This window comes from Sceloporus undulatus, chromosome 7 (assembly GCF_019175285.1).
Source record: "Sceloporus undulatus isolate JIND9_A2432 ecotype Alabama chromosome 7, SceUnd_v1.1, whole genome shotgun sequence".
NCBI classification, from domain to species: domain Eukaryota; kingdom Metazoa; phylum Chordata; class Lepidosauria; order Squamata; family Phrynosomatidae; genus Sceloporus; species Sceloporus undulatus.
The window spans coordinates 24,398,231-24,416,216 of NC_056528.1; the positions used below are offsets into that span (position 1 = coordinate 24,398,231).

General features: G+C 46.4%; 1 protein-coding gene across 2 annotated transcripts; it reads left to right on the forward strand.

The window, feature by feature from the left end:
* Positions 1-23: 23 nt before the first annotated feature.
* On the forward strand, positions 24-17,923 carry REXO1 (RNA exonuclease 1 homolog). 2 transcript variants are annotated; one of them, XM_042479885.1, is made up of 16 exons: positions 25-330; positions 3,913-5,633; positions 6,431-6,520; positions 8,845-9,112; positions 9,387-9,544; positions 9,815-9,952; positions 11,322-11,445; positions 11,863-11,976; positions 12,118-12,255; positions 13,331-13,444; positions 13,807-13,880; positions 14,162-14,272; positions 14,395-14,510; positions 14,827-14,965; positions 15,403-15,523; positions 16,326-17,923. In XM_042479885.1, the coding sequence occupies exons 1-16, from the start codon at positions 171-173 to the stop codon at positions 16,412-16,414; spliced, it is 3,675 nt and encodes a 1,224-aa protein (XP_042335819.1). In that variant the 5' UTR covers positions 25-170; the 3' UTR covers positions 16,415-17,923. The 2 variants fall into 2 exon arrangements, 1 of the variants encoding a protein (XP_042335819.1); XR_006105077.1 differs by lacking the exon at positions 16,326-17,923 and having other exon boundaries at positions 24-330; positions 14,835-14,965.
* Positions 17,924-17,986: the final 63 nt, after the last annotated feature.

Consider the following 17,986-nt stretch of genomic DNA (forward strand, 5'->3'; position numbering starts at 1 on the left):
GCCACTGCGCATGCGTAGTCTCCTGCTCCCTGTGCCGTGCCCACAGTCAAGATGGTGGCGGCCTGAGGTGAGGAAGAGGAAAGAGGAGGCCCGCTGAGGCGGCGGTTGAGGGGCGCCGCGGGGTCGCCTTTTCCAGGCCGGCCCCTCATGCCCCGCCGCAGCCGCCTGGGATGCTCCGCTCCAGCGGCTTCTTCCGCGGCGTCGAGTGCCCTTTCGGGCAGGGCTGCGGGAGGCCCTACTGCCACTTCCGACACCCGCCTGGAGCCCTTCACGACGCCCAGGTCCCGGCCCCAGCCCCGGCGCCTCTCCCCCGGCGAGGAAGAGCGGCAGGTAAAGGGGCCGGCACTCTCTCTGCACACGCTCAGAGGCAGAGCAGCCTCGAGGGAATGGAGAAGGGGGAAGGCAAGGGCTGGCTGCCATGAAAGGCACTCTGCACATGCTCAGAGGCAGAGGAACGTCGAGGGCAGTGGGGACGAGGAAGGTGGAAGACAAGGATCGGTCTCAGAGAAAGGCCCTCTTTACATGCTCAGAGGCACTTTGGAGGTGGGAAAGGGAAATAGGGGGGTCAGGGAGAGGCCTTTGTTGTGGTTAAAGTCACTCTGCACATGCCCAGAGGCACTTCATTGGCGGGGTGGGGATGGAGAATACGAAAGGCAAAGGTTGTCTTCAGAGAGGAAGGCACTCTGCACCTGCTCAGAGGCACTTCAAGGGTAGGAGTGGATGGAGAAGATGAAAGGCAGAGAAAGACACTCTGCACATGCTCAGAGGCGATTTGGAGGAGGGGTGAGAGGAGCAAATGAAGGGGGCTCAGGGAGACGCCTTGTGGTTCAAGGCACTCTGCACATGCTCAGGGGCTCTTCAGAGGTGGGAGGGGAAAGTAGAGGGTCAAGAAGAAGCCTCTGTTGTTGTGGAAGGCATTCTGCACATGCCCAGAGGCACCTCAGGGGTGAGGATGGAGAAGATGGAAGCCAATGCTGTCTTCAGGGGAAGGCACTCTGCACATGCTCAGAGATGCCTTGGAACCTGGAGGAAAAATAGGGGGTCAAGGAGGGGCCTATGTTGTTGTTTCGAGGAATTCTGTCTGTTCAGAAGCTCTTCAGGGGTGGGACTAGAGAAGATGGAATACAAGGGTTGGTTTCAGAGGAAGGCACTCTCTGCAGAGGCTCTGGGGCAATTTAAGGTTGGTGGGGAGAAGATACAAAAGACAAGGAGAAAGGGACTCTGCGCATGCTCAGAGGGCGAGGGAGAGAGGAGTAGGGAGTCAGAGGGAGTCCTCTGTTGTGGTTAGAGGCGCTCTGCACACGCTCAGAGGCATTTCAGAGGGAACAAAAGAGATGAAAGACAGGCCTCGCTTTCAATACCTCAAGGTATAAATAGCTCCAGGGTTCCTGCAAGAGAGAAAGGGCCAGGTTTGGTCTCTGCTGCCCCAGAGAGGTCTAATGGTCTTCAGTTCCAGGAGGGCAGATTTCGGTTGAACATTAGAAGGAACTTCTGGCTTGGCAGCGGAACCAGGGACCTGAAAAAGATGGCGAGGTCTTCTTCTCAGGACATCTTCCAAAAGAGGCTGGACAGCTCCCTTCTGCGGATGCTTTAGATCAGAGATCTCCAGACTCTGCCCTTGGAGGGATTTTGGACTTCAGCTCCCAGAATCCCAGACTGTTGGCCAACGTGGCAGAGGCTTCTGGGAGCCGAAGTCCAAACACTTCTCAAAGGGCACAGTTTGGGGAACCACTGCTTTAGATGGAAATCTTGAGCGGAGAGGATGGAATCGATGGCCTTTGGGACCCTCTTTCCATGCTGGGATTCTATGGCTGCATCCACATTGGAGAAATAACCTGGTTTGGCCCCAGTTTAACTGCCCTGGCCTAAGGCTATGGAATTCTGGGAGTTGGAGTTTGTTGTGGGGCCCACAACAAACTGCAACTCCCAGAATTCCATAGCCTTGAGCCAGGACAATTAAAACGGTACCAAACCAGGTTATTTCTCCAGTGTGTTTTGAAGATGAAGATCTATAAACCTGTAAGTCCTATTTATTTGGGAACTAAGCTGGTCCTTTGCTGTAAAGGGAAGTGTCTCTTTAAGAGCTGTGGGAAACTGACAGGGTTTCCTGGCTGCTCCTCTTTCCACTTCTGAGTTGTCTTTGCTGCCCAGAAACAGGCAACCATGGCTGGACGGTATGACATCTCTCTGTGTCCGGATGGCAGAAGGCTGCAGAGGAGATGATGATGATGATGATGATAATAATAATAATAATAATAATAATAATAAAGTGGGTGGAGAGCCTTTGGGGCAAAAGCATGAACAAATATCTCCGCTGCTTGCTGATACACGAGAGCTCAGGTAACAAAGGCACCCCAGCTACAAAAGATGCAAATATTCTTTATTTATGTGGGTTGGGGAAGCAGAGGGATTTCTTCTGGGGAGAAATAAGATTTTGGGGTGAACTGGGAATCCCTTCCAGGCGAGTAGCTTTCTGGGTCCCCCTTTGAGAGGGTTGCTGAATTTGCAGACTTTCCCTTTCCCTCCATGCAACAAGAAAAGAAAAAAATTAAAATCTACAAGTCTTCCTGGACCTTAAAAGCCTCTGTATGTCCATCACAGCACTTGCCCTAATAATACATTTGTCAGTCTTTTAAGATGACAGAAGAGTCACGGTTTGTTTTTCCCACTTCTGTACATTGATCTGGCTAATGTGCCGCTGAATGTGGAGAACTCATATTTGTATATTAGCATCCTTGGTTTTAACTTCTGGTATATCCCTATAAGAGGTGAGAAATTAATATTTGTAGCAATTATATATGTCTTTCCTTCCATGGATTTGGTTTTCTGCTCCTATTTTCTAAATAGGTTACTAAAGTAATCTTTGCTTGGTGTGTGTGAGATGAAGGGGGGCAAGTTTGATTAATGTTCAAGCAATCTTCTCTTGAAGGTCTTTTTCTTGCTAATTATAGACGGCAGGTTCAGCTTTGAACTGCAGGTGTTCGGCGTAAATGTCCCCGTCTCGTTTTTTAAAAAAAGAATATTAATGCAGATTTTGAACAGCTGAAACTTACAAGAGTTTCTAAAGCTGCTTTTCACTTGTGTTTTCGGGAACGTCTTGCTGAAGAATGTGCATGGCAGGGAGTTGGACTGGATGGCCCTTGCACTCTCTTCCAACTCTATGATTCTATTTGGGGAGTCATTTCCTCCTGCCTCCTCCCAGTAGACACCTGTTTTTAAGTTATGGGATTTGGGAAGTATATATAGGTTTGAATTTTGTAAAAAGTTAGTTTACAGTTAAAAGGAACTTCATCTGGCACACTGAGTGCTCTTGGGGTAAGGTGGAAGAAGAGAAATAATCTTTCGGTGGAAGGCAAAGTCCTGGTAGTCTTACCTTTGTTGTTTAGGGGAAGGTCAGGAAAGTACAGACCTAAGAAACTGATGAAAGAAAGAAAGAAAGAAAGAAAGAAAGGCTTTCTTGACGCTCTCAGAAGTTGTCATTTTAATCTAGCTATTGAAATATTGTCTCAGTGAGCCAGTGTGGCATGAGCCTTAGACTACAACTCTGGAGATCAAGGTTTGAATCTCCTCTTGGCCATGGACATCCATTAGGTGCCCTTGGGCAAGTCACACTCTCTCAGTCTCAGAGGAAGGCAAAGGCAACCCCCCTCCGAACAAATCTTGCCAAGAAAACCCTGTGATAGATTTGCAGCAGAATCGCCATGAGTCAGAAATGACTTGAAGTCACACAACAACAAAATGGTATTTTAAAAACTTTTCCTTTACTCCATAAGATACTATATTTAAGTGCATTTTATTTAAATTAGTTCCCATTTATCGAATATGTTAATGGTGAAAAGGCACCGTTAGAATTGATGCAGATTCTAATAACAAGCCTGACACAAACATTTTTGTTTCCTCTTCCTTCCACAGCGTGCGGCTATGACCCTTACAACCCAGAACTTCCTAAACCTGCGGCCCAGAGTAGCAATGGTCTCTTGGAGGAGATCCCCGAACCAGCGGCTGGCATTCTGGAACTCGAACTGGTCAACAAAGCCATCGAAGCAGCGAAGGATGAATACGAGCGCGACAGGAAGAAGTACCAGGAACTGCTGGAGACGGCAAAAGAGTACAGCTCGTCGGAGACTCCGTTACTCACTTCTGAGACTGATGGGTTAGCCACATCCAACACATTCCCTTCTCTGGAATATACCCCAGGGAACTACGATGCCTGTTGTAGCACTGACTACAACCCTACCCCTCTTACTGGGGCTGCTGTTAGTACATCTAGCAAATACACTTTGGATACTTTCAGTCCTGCCAAGTCTAAAGGCAGCTCTCTGGAATACGTGCCCACCATAGTCTCCCAGCCCAAGAAATATAGCACTTCCTCTGGGAACAGGAAATACGTCATCGACAACTCCAAGCCCTCAACCGATTTGGAGTATGACCCCCTTTCCAATTACTCCGCAAGGCTCTTGAGCAAAGCCAAAGAGCAGAAAGGGACCAAGCGCAAAAGAGGGGCTAACCATGGGGAAGCCTATTCTCCCTCGCTCAAGAAATTCTGCGACTCAGCTAGCACCCCTGAACCGGTAGCCAGGTTCTCAGACTCGGAAGAAGAACGTGAAGCAGCTTGTGTCTCCCCTCCAAAATCGAACTGTGGTGCGGAAAGCAAGCCCCCACAGAGGTTGGGAACCAACAAGAAAGGAACCCAGCAAGCAGGTACCAGTTCACGGGAAATGAAAGAGACAGCTGTGCAGTATGACATGGAGGACATTGAAAACCCTCTGGCAGCCCTTGTTGGAAAGTCCCCAAAAGAGGACCGCCCTAAGCTGTCAAAAGCACCTTCTGGTGAGGGTGGAAAAGAGGAAGAGAAGGGCAAAGGGGTGCCAAAAGACAAACTGAAGAAGAAAACGGCTGAGGGCTATAAGACAGAGAGAAAGAAAGACCATGGCAAAGATAGCCACAAGGAGAAGGTGGAAGTGAAGACAAACCACAGAAATGGGGAGAGGATGAAAGAGAAACACAGCAAACGCCAAGTCGATGGGCAGAACAAGGAGCACGGCAAACTGAAATCTCCAGAAGAGATCAGGGGTAAGGAGGAGAGCCTGGTCAAGAACAAAAAAACGAGCAAAAGTTCGGACATTGAGAAAGTGGAAGGTGGTAAAAAAGCAAGCAAGCCTAAGTCTGCTGATCCGAAAAGGAAGGCAGAGTCGTCTAAGACAGAACAGAAAGATGGGAAGGGGAAGCGACCTTCTTCTGAGAAGCCCAAAGGGGGGCTGGCAATCTCGGTGGCCAAATGCAAGGGTAAACAGCGGGCTCTGAGCCATGTTGACCTCTTTGGGGATGAGAGCGGGGATGAGGTACAGGATGCTCAGCCCCCTCCTGTTGTGTTTCGCAATGTGAGTTCGGACTCGGACGGGGACGGTGGCTGTTCCCCTTTGCCCCGAGGTAATGGGGTGATGGCCGCCAAGCGTCCCAAGTTGTCCAAGGCACCCCCTTCATCATCCTCCTCCTCTTCTTCCGATGATGTTGATTACTCCATCCTTGAGAGGGACCTGGACTTTGAATCTGACCCAATGGAGGAGTGCCTTCGGATTTTTAATGAGTCCACTGACGTCAAAACGGAAGACAAAGGCCGGCTTGGCAAACAGGTGAAGGGTATATGTATGTCTGGTTAAGCCAACATGGCATGGGAATTCCTAGCTCTGCATCCCAGTCCCATGTGTGACAGTTCATTCAAGTGGTAGACAAAGCACTTGGGGCCCTCACCTCCCTAAATTTTTGGGGCCCTCACCTCCCTAAATCATCCTTTTTCTAGCCAAATTTGCTTACCCTGAAAGCTCAAACACACACAGACATGCCTTTTCAAAACCAAAATTAGATTGATTAGATTAGATTAGAATTAGATTCTAGAACATGGCCACATAGCCCGAAAAACCCACAAAAAAACCTACAAAATTAGATTTCTGGCAGCTTCATTGCCAGGTTGAGCTAAGCAGCGCTGCACTCACAGCAGATCTTTTACTATCTCTCTGCTTTGTGTTTTGAACTGTAAAGACTTAAAGTCCTTTCTGCGTTTTAAACAGTAACAGTGAAGAAAAGTAAGATTACTTTTGGGCTAGACGTTGGCCACTCTGAAATAATAGATTAGAGATGTGACTGTGTCTATGGCAGAAGGGTGTATGTCTCCTAGACCTTTCAGTGTCAACAGGGTTTCTGACCCTCCTGAAACAGCCTCTTACCCATGGCTCAGATAGGTGCTGGTGGTCTTTGGTTATGCACCCATGTGCACCTTGGTTTTCCCCTGCTGTTTCAGTGGATGTGCCCTTTTGTGGCTTGATCATTATGGAATAGGTCTCTTTAAAAAAACACATCTTGGGGTTAAAAAAAGCCACATGGCTCTTTCGGCAGATGTGCTCTTCATTCTCTCTCTCTGTTCCCACTTCAGCCATCAAAAGAGGAAGGGGTCGAGGAAAAGACAACCACACTCTTTCCTGGCCAGAGAAAAAGGATCTCTCACGTTGCGAAGCAAGATAGCGTAAGTGGGTTTCAGAGTCCTGCCCAAGAAGATGTATCCTTTGGACTGGGCTTGGGTGCTAAGGTCCAGTCTTCCTCCATTTCTGCTCGTGATGGTCTGGACATATCCACAGATTTCACCCAGGGCATAGAAAGGCTGAGAATGTTGTATGTGAGATAGGCATGGGACAAAAGCTTTAAAACTGAGGGCAGAAAATTATCTTTGATGGCTATTGCTGTAACTGCAAGACAAGCCTAAAGCACCCCTGTCACAGGCTTTTCTTGGCATGATTTGTTCAGAGGGGGGTTGTCGTGGCTTTCTTTTGAGGCTGAGAATGTGTAACTTGCCCAAGGTCACCCAGTGGGTTTCCATGACTGAGCAGGGATTCAAAGCCTTATCTTCAGAGTTGTAGTCCAACATTCAAACCGTTACACCACACTGACTCTCCTATCTTTGACAGAGCCGCCTCAGTTTAGGCATGATGTGGAGAGTAGACATGGAGGAGGTTTTCCCCCTCTCTTGTAATAGTAGAACCCAGTGGGGTCATCCTCTGAGCCAAAATGATAGGGGAGTCAGGAGAGATAAAAAGAAGGACTTCTTCAACACAGGACACAGTTAAAGAGTGGAAGCCACTGCTATAAGGTTTAGGAACATTTGCCAATCTGGGCAACTTTTAACTTATTTATTTGTTTACTCAATTTATATCCTGTTTTTCTCCCAGAAATAAAGCAAACTACATCCTAGAGCCTATTTGATACAAATGTTTAAAAACCATTAAATAAACAATTTTATTGAAAGCACTAAATTAAAACAGTTTTAAAACACATTGCAATATAAGGCCCGAACAGACAGGCCAAAATAAATCTGCTTTGGGTCACTTTGGAGGTATGCTGTTTAAATTCTTTATGCGTCCTAAGAGGACTGGAGCGCCGTTTTAGTGCAGCTTCTGGCCTCTTAAGATGTGTGTGTCATTTAAACAGCATACCTCCAAAGTGACACAAAGCAGCCTTATTTTGCTCTGTCTGTTCGGGCCCATAGTTAAAAGGGTAAAAGCATAGTTCACCCTGTTAGTAGACCCTTCTGCTATAGTGAGTTAAGAATTGAAGACCTATCTAAACAGAAAGTTCTTTGCCTGCTGGCGAAAAGGCAACTGAGAGAGGGCCAACTGAGTCTCCTGTGGCTGGGAATTTCACAACTTGGGAGCATAGTGACATGGTGTGAGTGTTGGACTAAGACTCTGGGAGACCAGGGTTCACATCCCTTCTGAGCTACAGAAACCACTGTGTGACTTTGGGCAACACTCTCTCAGAGGAAAGCTGCACCGAAACTTCTCTGACCCAATCGTGCCAGAATAATCCCATGAGAGGTTCACTCCGGGATCTCTGTAAGTCAGAAACACTTTGAACGTGCAGAACTAAAAGGTTCAGGGAAATGTTTGTCAGAAGTTGTAATGGCTTCATGTTTTCACAAGGTGTCTGTGGATATGTTTGTTTGCCTCATCTGGCCATGCACTCGTTGTTTCAATAAGCAAGGCCAGTGGTCAACACATTGTGCCTTCCACCTGACTGCATGTCTTCCACCTATTGATCCATTAAGACTGCCGTCCACCGCAACCTAGAGAGAGATAAGGGGCACTTGGGTGAAGTGGTTTGGAAAAATCCCATAGCTCAAATATTTGCAGCTTTTTAGCACTAATGCTGAGCTGCTTTGTTGAAAGAGTTTGTGTTTCAGATGGGGATGAGTAGAGATGTCAAAGCCAGAAAAAGAAACCCAGAAAAAAGAAATGTTTGCTTTCTGAAACCATTTTCCACTGGAAACAGTGCTGTCGAATCAGTACACCAAACTTTTGACTCTGGCCCCAGCTCTGCTACTTTTGTACTGTTTGATTCCCAACTCCTTCAGCTATGGCAAGGATCTTACCATTAGATATTGCATTTTTTTCAGAATTTCTGCCAAAATTAGGGAAAAAAGCACTGCCCCCACGCTTCAAAATTTCTAGAAATTTTGCATCTCTAAGAAGGGATGTAATGACTTTAGCTTCTGCCTGTCATGCAAGTCAGGATGAGGGTGTAGGGTGCCCCTCCAATATGAGTGGTGCTGGAGTCTCCCATAAGACAGTTTGGGAATGAACTGGCTGACCTGCACAAGGGGAGAGTTGTGTAGCTTGGGGTGTCTTCAGAGAGCCTTTTGCATTTTATGTTGGAGAGAACCAGGATGGGGTTTGTTGGTTTTATCCTTTTCTTTGTGGCCATCACTTTTGTTGCTGATCTTGGTGCCCAGTTCTAACCTGCCATGCTCCATCACTGCTTTCTCAGCAGCAATCTGCCCACTGCTTTCCCCTACAGACTGAAGCCCCAAGCAAGCCAGTGATCCGCCCATACCGACCCCCAACAGCTCAGGAAGTCTGCTACCAGAGGATCCAACAAGCTCAGAAGCAGGCCATGCAGCTAGCCCAGCAGCAAGCCCAGCAGCAACAGCAGCAACAGCAGCAAGCGCGCATCCGACAGTTGCCTCCGACTCTCCAGAGACGCCCTTCCCTTGGGATGCACAAAGGGGAGAAGAAACGGATTGCCCACGTGTCTAATGCAGTTTCTCCTGTGGCGGTGAAGTCTGGTAGGTCAGCAATTCTGCGTCTGTTTTTTTTTTTTTTCCCTGTTGGGGAAACTGCCTAAGTCTGTTAGATTTGGAAGTATTTTTCATTATGGCCCATTAATTGGCGTTCACAGATTTGCCCATCTCGTAATGATCAGCTGTATTTATTATGAGCTGGTCATTGATTCTCCCCATGGAACTTTTTCACTGTTCTGAAAGCTTAGAGCAAGCTCTTGGAGATAGGCTCCATTCTCAGTTTTGTTTTTTGTTCCGCTCTGCCTCTCTGTTACTTCAGCCCAGGGAAGTCTCAAGAAAACTCTTCCGCCTGGGATCACTGTACCTTCCAACAGTGCCGACCCTGTGTCCTTGAAAGCTCGTACACTCACTGGCATGGCATCCAAAACAACATCCACAAACACCCCGAAAAGGATTGCTCATGCTCCCACGCTGCAGGTATATTTTTTATTCGAAGTATTCAAAAGCATTATTGCTTTTATTCTTAGCAGGGTCTAAAAGCAGTGCATAGCAAGTAGATTCTTTAAAAACATGTTTAAAACAATCTGGGGCAAGAAACAGGTTTGAAATCAGTTTGCAACGTGGTTTTTTTTTTTTGGGGGGGGGGAGATAATCAGGCCCATTCCCATTTCTGATCAATAATTTGGGGAGTCCCTGCAGTGACACAGTTTCTCAAGCATCCCATTTTGCTCTCTCTTCTGTCTCCAGAGTGCGACTTTAAAAAGGCCAGTCATTCCCACAGAGTTTGGTGCAAAAGTCCCCACCAACATCCGGCAGAGGTACCTCAACCTCTTCATTGATGAGTGCCTGAAGTCGTGCTCTTCACAGCAGGAAGCGTTTGACAAGGTTTGTGTCTCAAGAGGGCAGGAGATGTTTTTTGGGGTGGGTTGGGGGCAGAGAATTCTAAATGAAAAGAACTGTTCAGAAGCCAGAAAACTGCTTTATAACAGTAATACATTCTTAGTCACTCCCTCATCCCAAAGGCTTTTCTTGTGTGTGCCCAAGAGGGAGTGGTGGACTAGGACTCTGGAGACCAAGGTTCAAATCCCCACTCAGTCATTGGGTGACCTGGAGCAAGTCACGCACTCTCAGCCTCAGATGAAAGCAAAGGTTAAACCCTCTATGAACAAATCTTGCCAGGAAAATCCTGTGATCAGTTCACCTTAGTGTCACCATAATGACTTGAAGGCACATCACAACAACCAGAAAAATGTGTTTCATGAAATAAAATTGGGTTGTCACAAAACCAAAAATGCAAACCTCTAGGGCTAAAACACACCTTATTTGAAAAATCAATCAATCAATCAATCAATCAATCAATCCTTATTTTTGGCCAAAGTCTTCTTTTAAAAAACAAAACAAAAAACAGAAGTGACCTCATGGTCACTTTAGATTTCATGTTGAGGGGTCAGTGTGGTCTGGTTGCATTGTGTGGCTGAAGGAATGTTGGAAGTGATCACTTGGAAGGAGTTGTTAAGAAAATCCCCAGGACAAAACCAGCAGCCTTTCCCCTAATAATTACTGAAGGGGCAATTGCTGGCAAGAAAAGCGTGTCCAAAGGAGGGCGACTAAAATGGTGAAAGGTCTGGAAGCCATGCCCTATGAGAAACGACTTAGGGAGCTGGGGATGTTTAGCCTGGAGAAGAGAAGGTTAAGAGGTGATATGATAGCCCTGTTTAAATATTTGAAGGGATGTCATATTGATGAGGGAGCAAGCTTGTTTTCTGCTGCTCCAGAGACTAGGACCCGGAGCAATGGATGCAAGCTCCAGGAAAAGAGATTCCGCCTCAACATTAGGAGGAACTTCCTGACAGTAAGGGCTGTTTGGCAGTGGAACACAATTCCTTGAAGTGCAGTAGAGTCTCCTTCCTTAGAGGTCTTTAAACAGAGGCTAGATGGCCATCTATTGGGGATGCTTTGATTTAGATTTCCTGCATGGCAAGGGGTTGGACTGGATGGCCCTTGCGGTCTCTTCCAAATCTACGATTCTATGATTCTAAGAAGGAGCAGACTCATGGCAGTCCCCTGTTTCTGCTCTTGGCCGAACCGCAGGCTTGTCCTAACAACTGGGCTCACATTTCAGCCTGAAAACTACTGGTCCCGAATTCTCAACTGGATTGCCATCAAGGTTCTTATTTTAGTTGGTTTCTATAGCCAAGGGGCAAAAGCATCTGTCTGCCAAAACCCAAAGTGCTGACAGTGATGCCATTTGTAGGCTTTGTCGGAGGAGAAAGTGGCGTATGAGCGGAGCACCAGCCGGAACATCTACCTGAACGTGGCTGTGAACACCTTGAAGAAGCTGAGAAGCCTGCTTCCCAGTCCCTCACAAGATGCTCACAGTATGTACCACCTCTGATTTTCAACATCAGAACTTTTGCTTCATTGCTGCTTCTTACGTCCCCCAAATCTGCGTTCTTGGGCCTTTTGACTGTGTATGTAACAATGTTTGCCTGTCCTGACAGCTATCTCCCTATAGCCTTTTAAACTGATTTTCTTTGAGATCTGCCTTGGATTTCATTCTGGGAAAAAGGCAGTATACAAATGAAATAGACAGACAGACAGACAGACCACACCACAAGGTGTGTGACCTGTTTCTGGATGCAATCCCAGGGATGTTTTTTCAGCTTTAAAGCACTGTCGGAGATGAAAGCATAGTGCGTTAGTTTCGAAACACTCAAGTACAAACCTGTTTATTTCCATCACCTTGATAGCATGCTTGTTAACATACCCCTTTTGTGCCTGTCTTTCCCATCTAGAGGCCAGCAACCGGAAAGTGGTTTCTCACGAAGCCATGCTGGGAGGGAAATTGGCAGCCAAGACAAGCTTCTCCTTTAACCGCTCTACATCTTTGCGGGTGGAAGACCTGACAGGTATGTCTCTTTTCGGGTTAAGTGCATGGTCACTTCTGGGGCAGTTTTTCTCTCTGACTACTGCCTTCCACTTTTCTGTGTCTTTCATGACAATTGTGTGATGTGAACAAAGAAATGTTTCCTAGCCTTTTTCATCCTCAGGGCCTACCTTGTACCGAAGACTCAAGGAGTATCTCATGACAGAGGACGATCTGAAACTGCATGGCTACCCCTTGCCGTGTTCTGAGAAACCAGGCCGTGCTGTTGTCTTCACTGTGGAAGAGAAGAAAACCCCGGAGAGTGAGTTCTCCTGGATCTGGGCCAGGCGTGGAGAGAGCTTTCGGGATTATGAGTAGCTGATCCTTATCCCAAGATGCGTGTGGGTGGGGATGAAGTTCAGATTTGCATAGAATCATGGGATCATAGATTTGCATAGAATCATGGGAAGCGCTGTCTGACATCCCTCTGAGTTCCTTTTAATTCCTGTGTTTTGATTCCTGTTTCAGTTATCTACTGCCACAAGGGGGTGAAGCCACAGAGCATCCCCCCTTTGACATTTGTGGTGTTTGATATTGAATAAATATCATATTCTCCTTCCACCTTGTACCGTTAATATCAATTTTATAAGAAGTGTGGGACAGGAGAAACAAACAGTGGATCTGCGGAACTGTTGTTGTTACCTGCCCTTGAGTCAACCTTGACACATGGCAACCCTGTAGATGAGACATCTCCAAGACTCCCTGTTTTCTACCGCTGTTCTCAAGTCTTACAGGCTCATGCTCATGATCTCCCTAATTGACTCTATCCATCTGGTGTGTGGTCTTCCTCTCTTTCTTCTGCCCTCAACCTTTGCAAAGAATCCCCACAAACTTGGAATCCCAGCTGCTGTAGTCTCCATTTCAGAGGAAGGAACTGTGCAAATCACCTCTGAGTATTCCTTGCCTAAGAGAACCCTGTGAAATTCATAGCGTTGCTATTAGTTGGCTTGAAGAAACATACACAGAAACATGAAGTTGAAGGCTTTCGCTGCCAGCATCCATAGTTTTTTGTGGGTTTTTCGGGTTGTGAGGTCGTGTTCTAGAAGAATATATTCCTGACGTTTTGCCAGCATCTTTCTCTGAAAAACCCACAAAACTATACACAGAAACCTGTCCCTATTATTTCCATGTTATTTTTTCCTTTGGTACCAAATTTTCTATTAAAGAAGCAGTGCCCAAGGATACTTCTACGTAATTAGCTGAGGTATTACCCCAACCTCCCCTCACACTTTTTTGAGAATGTAAAAAATAGTCATAAACCTTTCATTGAGCAAAAATCTATTTATACACATAATCCTCCTCCTATTTTTTTTTTGGTTTGTTTTGGATACTTCAAGGTTCTTGCAGAATTTGCTGCCGTTGCGGCACTGAGTACATGGTGACACCATCTGGGAACTGTGTCCGTAAAGAAGAATGCGTCCACCACTGGGGGAAGTTACGCAAGCAGAGAGGTACTTAAATTTACCATTTTTCAAAAATCCAATCTTTCCTCCAGAATATTCTGGAGTTGGACTTGAATTCCAGTTCACACTCAGCCCTTGATGCCTGTTGTTGTTTGCAACTGCTAAACTGCTACTGCTGTGAATCCTGAATGCTTTCAAGTCAAGATAGCACTTAATTACTCTGGAAGAGACTGATTTTTCTGTTGCACTTGGTTTCCTCTACCTTCCTTACCATTTTCCCCTTTAGTGCTGTGTTCCCAAGGATTTAAACTGGAAGCTATCCCCAAGTCCTTGCCAAAAGGCAGTGTTTATATATATATGTAGAGCTTGGGAAAGTTGTCGCTGAAGGTATTTTTTCTCCTTGTTCTCAGTTCCAGGTGGCTGGGAAACACATTATAACTGCTGTTCTGGAGCAGTGGGCTCTCCTGGCTGCCAAGTCGCAAAAGTAAGCAATACATTGCAGCAGAAGCAGATTGTTACAAGCCTGTGGCTAAAACAGCACTGAAGCAGTGAGGCCGTAAATCTACTGTAACTAAAGAAATGTAACTAAAACACCGTCCCAGGGCCCTTTTACACTAGGAGAGAATTGCCACAAATCAGACTTGGCATGAACGCACATGAGAGACAATCACCTGCTGTGGGATGTGCTGTATTCCCAACCCTTTGGTATGGCTTTGCTGATCTTGGCACTACTTTTCCTAAAACTCCTCTTCTTTCTTCCCCAAGCAACACGTCCATGATGGCCGCAAAGAAAACCTGGAAGGTTTTGTCAAGACCTTTGAAAAACTGCCCAGCAGAGATAGCTATCCGGGCATCTATGCCTTAGACTGCGAAATGGTGAGTGGAAGTCAGAGGATGAAGTGGGTGTGAGGGTGGCCATTTAACCAGGGATCTGTGTATTGGGCAGAGAGAAAAAGGAATACTATCTTGTGTTCAAGCAATCCACTTGTTTCCCACAGTGTTACACCAAGCAGGGCCTGGAGCTGACACGAGTCACTGTGATTGATGCAGACTTAAAAGTAGTCTATGACACCTTTGTCAAGCCAGACCACAAAGTTGTGGATTACAACACCAGGTAGGGCCCTCTTTACATCACTACCTATGTGTCAAACAGCTCTTAATGTCTGGAAGTTCTGCTTCATATTTAGTCAGGATCTCCTTTCTTGTAAATCAAATCCATTGATTTGAGTCCCATCCTCCAGCATTCTGTGCCAAGCCAGACCAAGAACAGAAAGTTATGGCATAGAATTTCCTCTGTTGGTGGGGCATGGGCTTTGTACTCTGAAAGTGAAGAACATTTGGGGAGATGTGAAGAAGAAGTGGGCATTAGAAACAGCTCACGGGAATGTTTTTTCTCCCTATGGCCAACACTGATCTTAACTTGGCGGTAGGTTTTCAGGTGTGACGGAAGCGGATCTGGAAAATACCTCCATTAGCATCCGGGATGTCCAGGCTGTTCTTCTGAGCATGTTCAGCACAGACACGATCCTCATCGGGCATAGCTTGGAAAGCGATTTGTTTGCACTGAAGGTAAATGAAACAGGGATCTGCTTTCCCTGCATGAGTAGAGCTGGAAACTGATACCTTGGCTGGGGAGGGGTGTCCTTTCTGCTCACTCCCAAGAGTCTTGGCTGGAGAGAATATGCCTCCTTTCTACCCCATAAAACCCTGCCCCATCAACATCTCCGCAGGCAACAATGTTTTCTGTGCAGAAAATAGTATTTCAACCCAGAAATATTATTTTCTTGGCAGAAAAAGTGCTGTTTCCTGCCACATGCAAACTTGGTATAGAATAAGCCTCTGATTATTCATGGGCCTCGAAAACTGGTTTTTGAAGGCTTTCTCATGGCAGGAAGACAGTTGCTGGAATGACTTGCTGCTTGCTTTGTCAAGAAAATTAACGGAGAATTGCTAGCCTGGATAACAGGGAGGGAGAATGGAGCTAATCCCCCCCTCTTTTCACCCAGCTCATTCACTGCACGGTGGTAGACACGGCTATCGTCTTCCCTCACCGTCTGGGACTGCCCTATAAGCGTGCACTGCGCACCTTGATGGCGGACTACCTCAAGCGCATCATCCAGGACAGCGGTAAGACTTGCAGGCAGGAGAGGAGGATCATTGCAGGAAGAACAGGTGGCATTTTCCTTCAGTCTCTTAATGTCTAGCTTTGCAGAGAGTGAGACACTGAGAAGACTTCTGTTGGGCTACCCAAGAAAGTACAGGCATATTAAAGTTGCTTAAGTTAATTAAGTACATTGAATAAATCATCACATTAAAAGAGAAGAAAAGAATTGATAAGATTAAGGCCCAAAGACTTTAATAGAAAACCATGGCCTGTTACAGACTGCCAAAATAAAGCTGCTTCGGGTCTCTTTGGAGGTATGCTGTTTAAATGATGCATGCATCCTAAGAATCCCAAAGCTGCACCAAAGCTGCACTCCAGTGCTTAGGAATGGAGTGTGGCTTTGGCGCAGCCTCCGGACTCTTAGGACCCATGCATCATTTAAACAGCATACCTCCAAAGAGACCCAGCAGCTTTATTTTGGCAGTCTGTAACAGGCCCATATGTTTTTAAATTTGATGCATAAAGACAGACATGGGTGCCTCTGTATTTAAAGGTGACTCTGTTGTATCACCTCATAGTCTCTTCTCCAGGGTGAGTGTTGTTGCTGCTGCTAGTCATTTTCAGAGGAGAACCTCTCACAGGGTTTTCTTCGCAGGATTTGTTCAGAGGGGGTTGCCTTTGCCTTCCTCTGAGGCTGAGAGAGTGCGACTTGCCCAAGGTTGCTCTATATGTTTCTGTGATCGAACAAGAATTCAAATTCTGGTCTTCAAAGTCCTAGTCCAATGTTCAAACCCTTATACCACTTGCTTTTCTCATTCTTGGCAGTGGAGGGCCATGACTCCAGTGAGGATGCCCGGGCCTGTATGGAGCTGATGATCTGGAAGATCAAGGAAGACGCCAAAGTGAAGCGGTGACAGACACCCTGCTGTCCCTCTCCTTTCCCCATCTGTTGGCACAGTGCAATAAGACAAACTTCCGGAAGGAAGGTTACTCTCCAAACAGCAAGGCCCTTCCGGACTTTCCCCCTCATCAGGAATTGGGAGGAAGCTGCTGCTGCAGCTGTTTTTGGCTGGTGTAGCGACAGGTCACCTGTGCTCCCCAGGCACGCTACCAGGGTGAAACGCATTCCGCTCCCTGCGAGGTTGGCCAGGATGCTGCCCTTTCTAGCAAGATTTGGAAAAGGGAGTATTTGGAGGCAGACCTGTCTGAGAAAGCCGGAATAAACCCCAGAGGCACTGAACTTGTTTCCTCCTTTCTCCCACCCCATCCTATTTATGAATTTTAAACTCTAGCTTCTAGTTTAGGTTCTTAATTTAACTGGGCATTGTGGCAGCTGGTGCAGGAGTCGGCTGTGGCATTGTGGGCTGGGCAGAAGGGGGTTACGGCACGGTTGGTGGGGCAGGAAGGATACGTGTGAGCTGCGAATGGATGAGATAGGGCAGAGAAGAAGGTAACCATAACATATCTTATATTTTCCAATCTGCAGGGCGGCTGGCCTTCTCAAACATCAGGGATGCATCTACACTGTGCAAATAATGAAATCTGACACCATGTTTAAGTGCTGGTGCTCCGGGGCATTGAAGTTTTGCGAGGTCTTTTGCCTTTGCTGCCAAGAACTTCTGTTGCCTCGTAAACCTACATATCCCAGGATCCTGTAGGATGGGGCCATGGCAGTTAAGGTGTCAAACTGCATTTTTCTTACTGTGTAGATGCACCCTAGGAGATAATACTCCTTTCTTGTGCCCCTGGCTTTCATTGCCCAGGCTGGGGCAACAGATCTGAGGTCAGTCCGGTGTGGAAATCAAGGTGAAGTTCAGCCTTAAAGAGTATCCTTCCCTTGATACTACCAAATAATATTTGCTGGCCTTCAAAATTCCCATTCCTTCAAAGTCGCCCTTACCTGACACGAGCATAAATGCATTATATTATTTAGAAATGGAATGTGTGAGGCCCTCGTTGACGGTTGCCTATAAAACCAAGGTTGTTCTTTTTTATTGCAGGCTCATACCGGTTTATATTGCATAGCTTCCCCTCTGCTAAAGAATCATGGGAGTTGTAGTTTAGTAAGAGAGCTCCCCAAGAATTAAAAAACCTGGGATAAGAGAACAAGCATTATGTTTATATTCTTTATAAGTCTCTGCCTTGCTTCTCTGTTGTCTTTCTTAAGCAGAAGACACAGACACAGAAAGCCAGGTCTTTTCATTTTGCAAGAAAAATGCAGCGTTGGCGACCACCGTTTCCGCCTCTGTAGTTGCCCACTTTCCCCCGGCTGCGGTTCCCTTCTCGTTTTGTAATAAAACTGTACAGTAGCAAAGTGGTGGACTTTGTACATGCCCAACTGCATACCAGGTTAACACTATTTTGTAAATGTTTCTTTTTTAAACAGCGATATTAAAAAAAAAAAATCCTAACTGTTTTTCCAAGTGTGATGGTTGTTGAAAATATGTCCTCCTGTCCTGACCAGATTTTTCTTGCCTCCAAAAAGT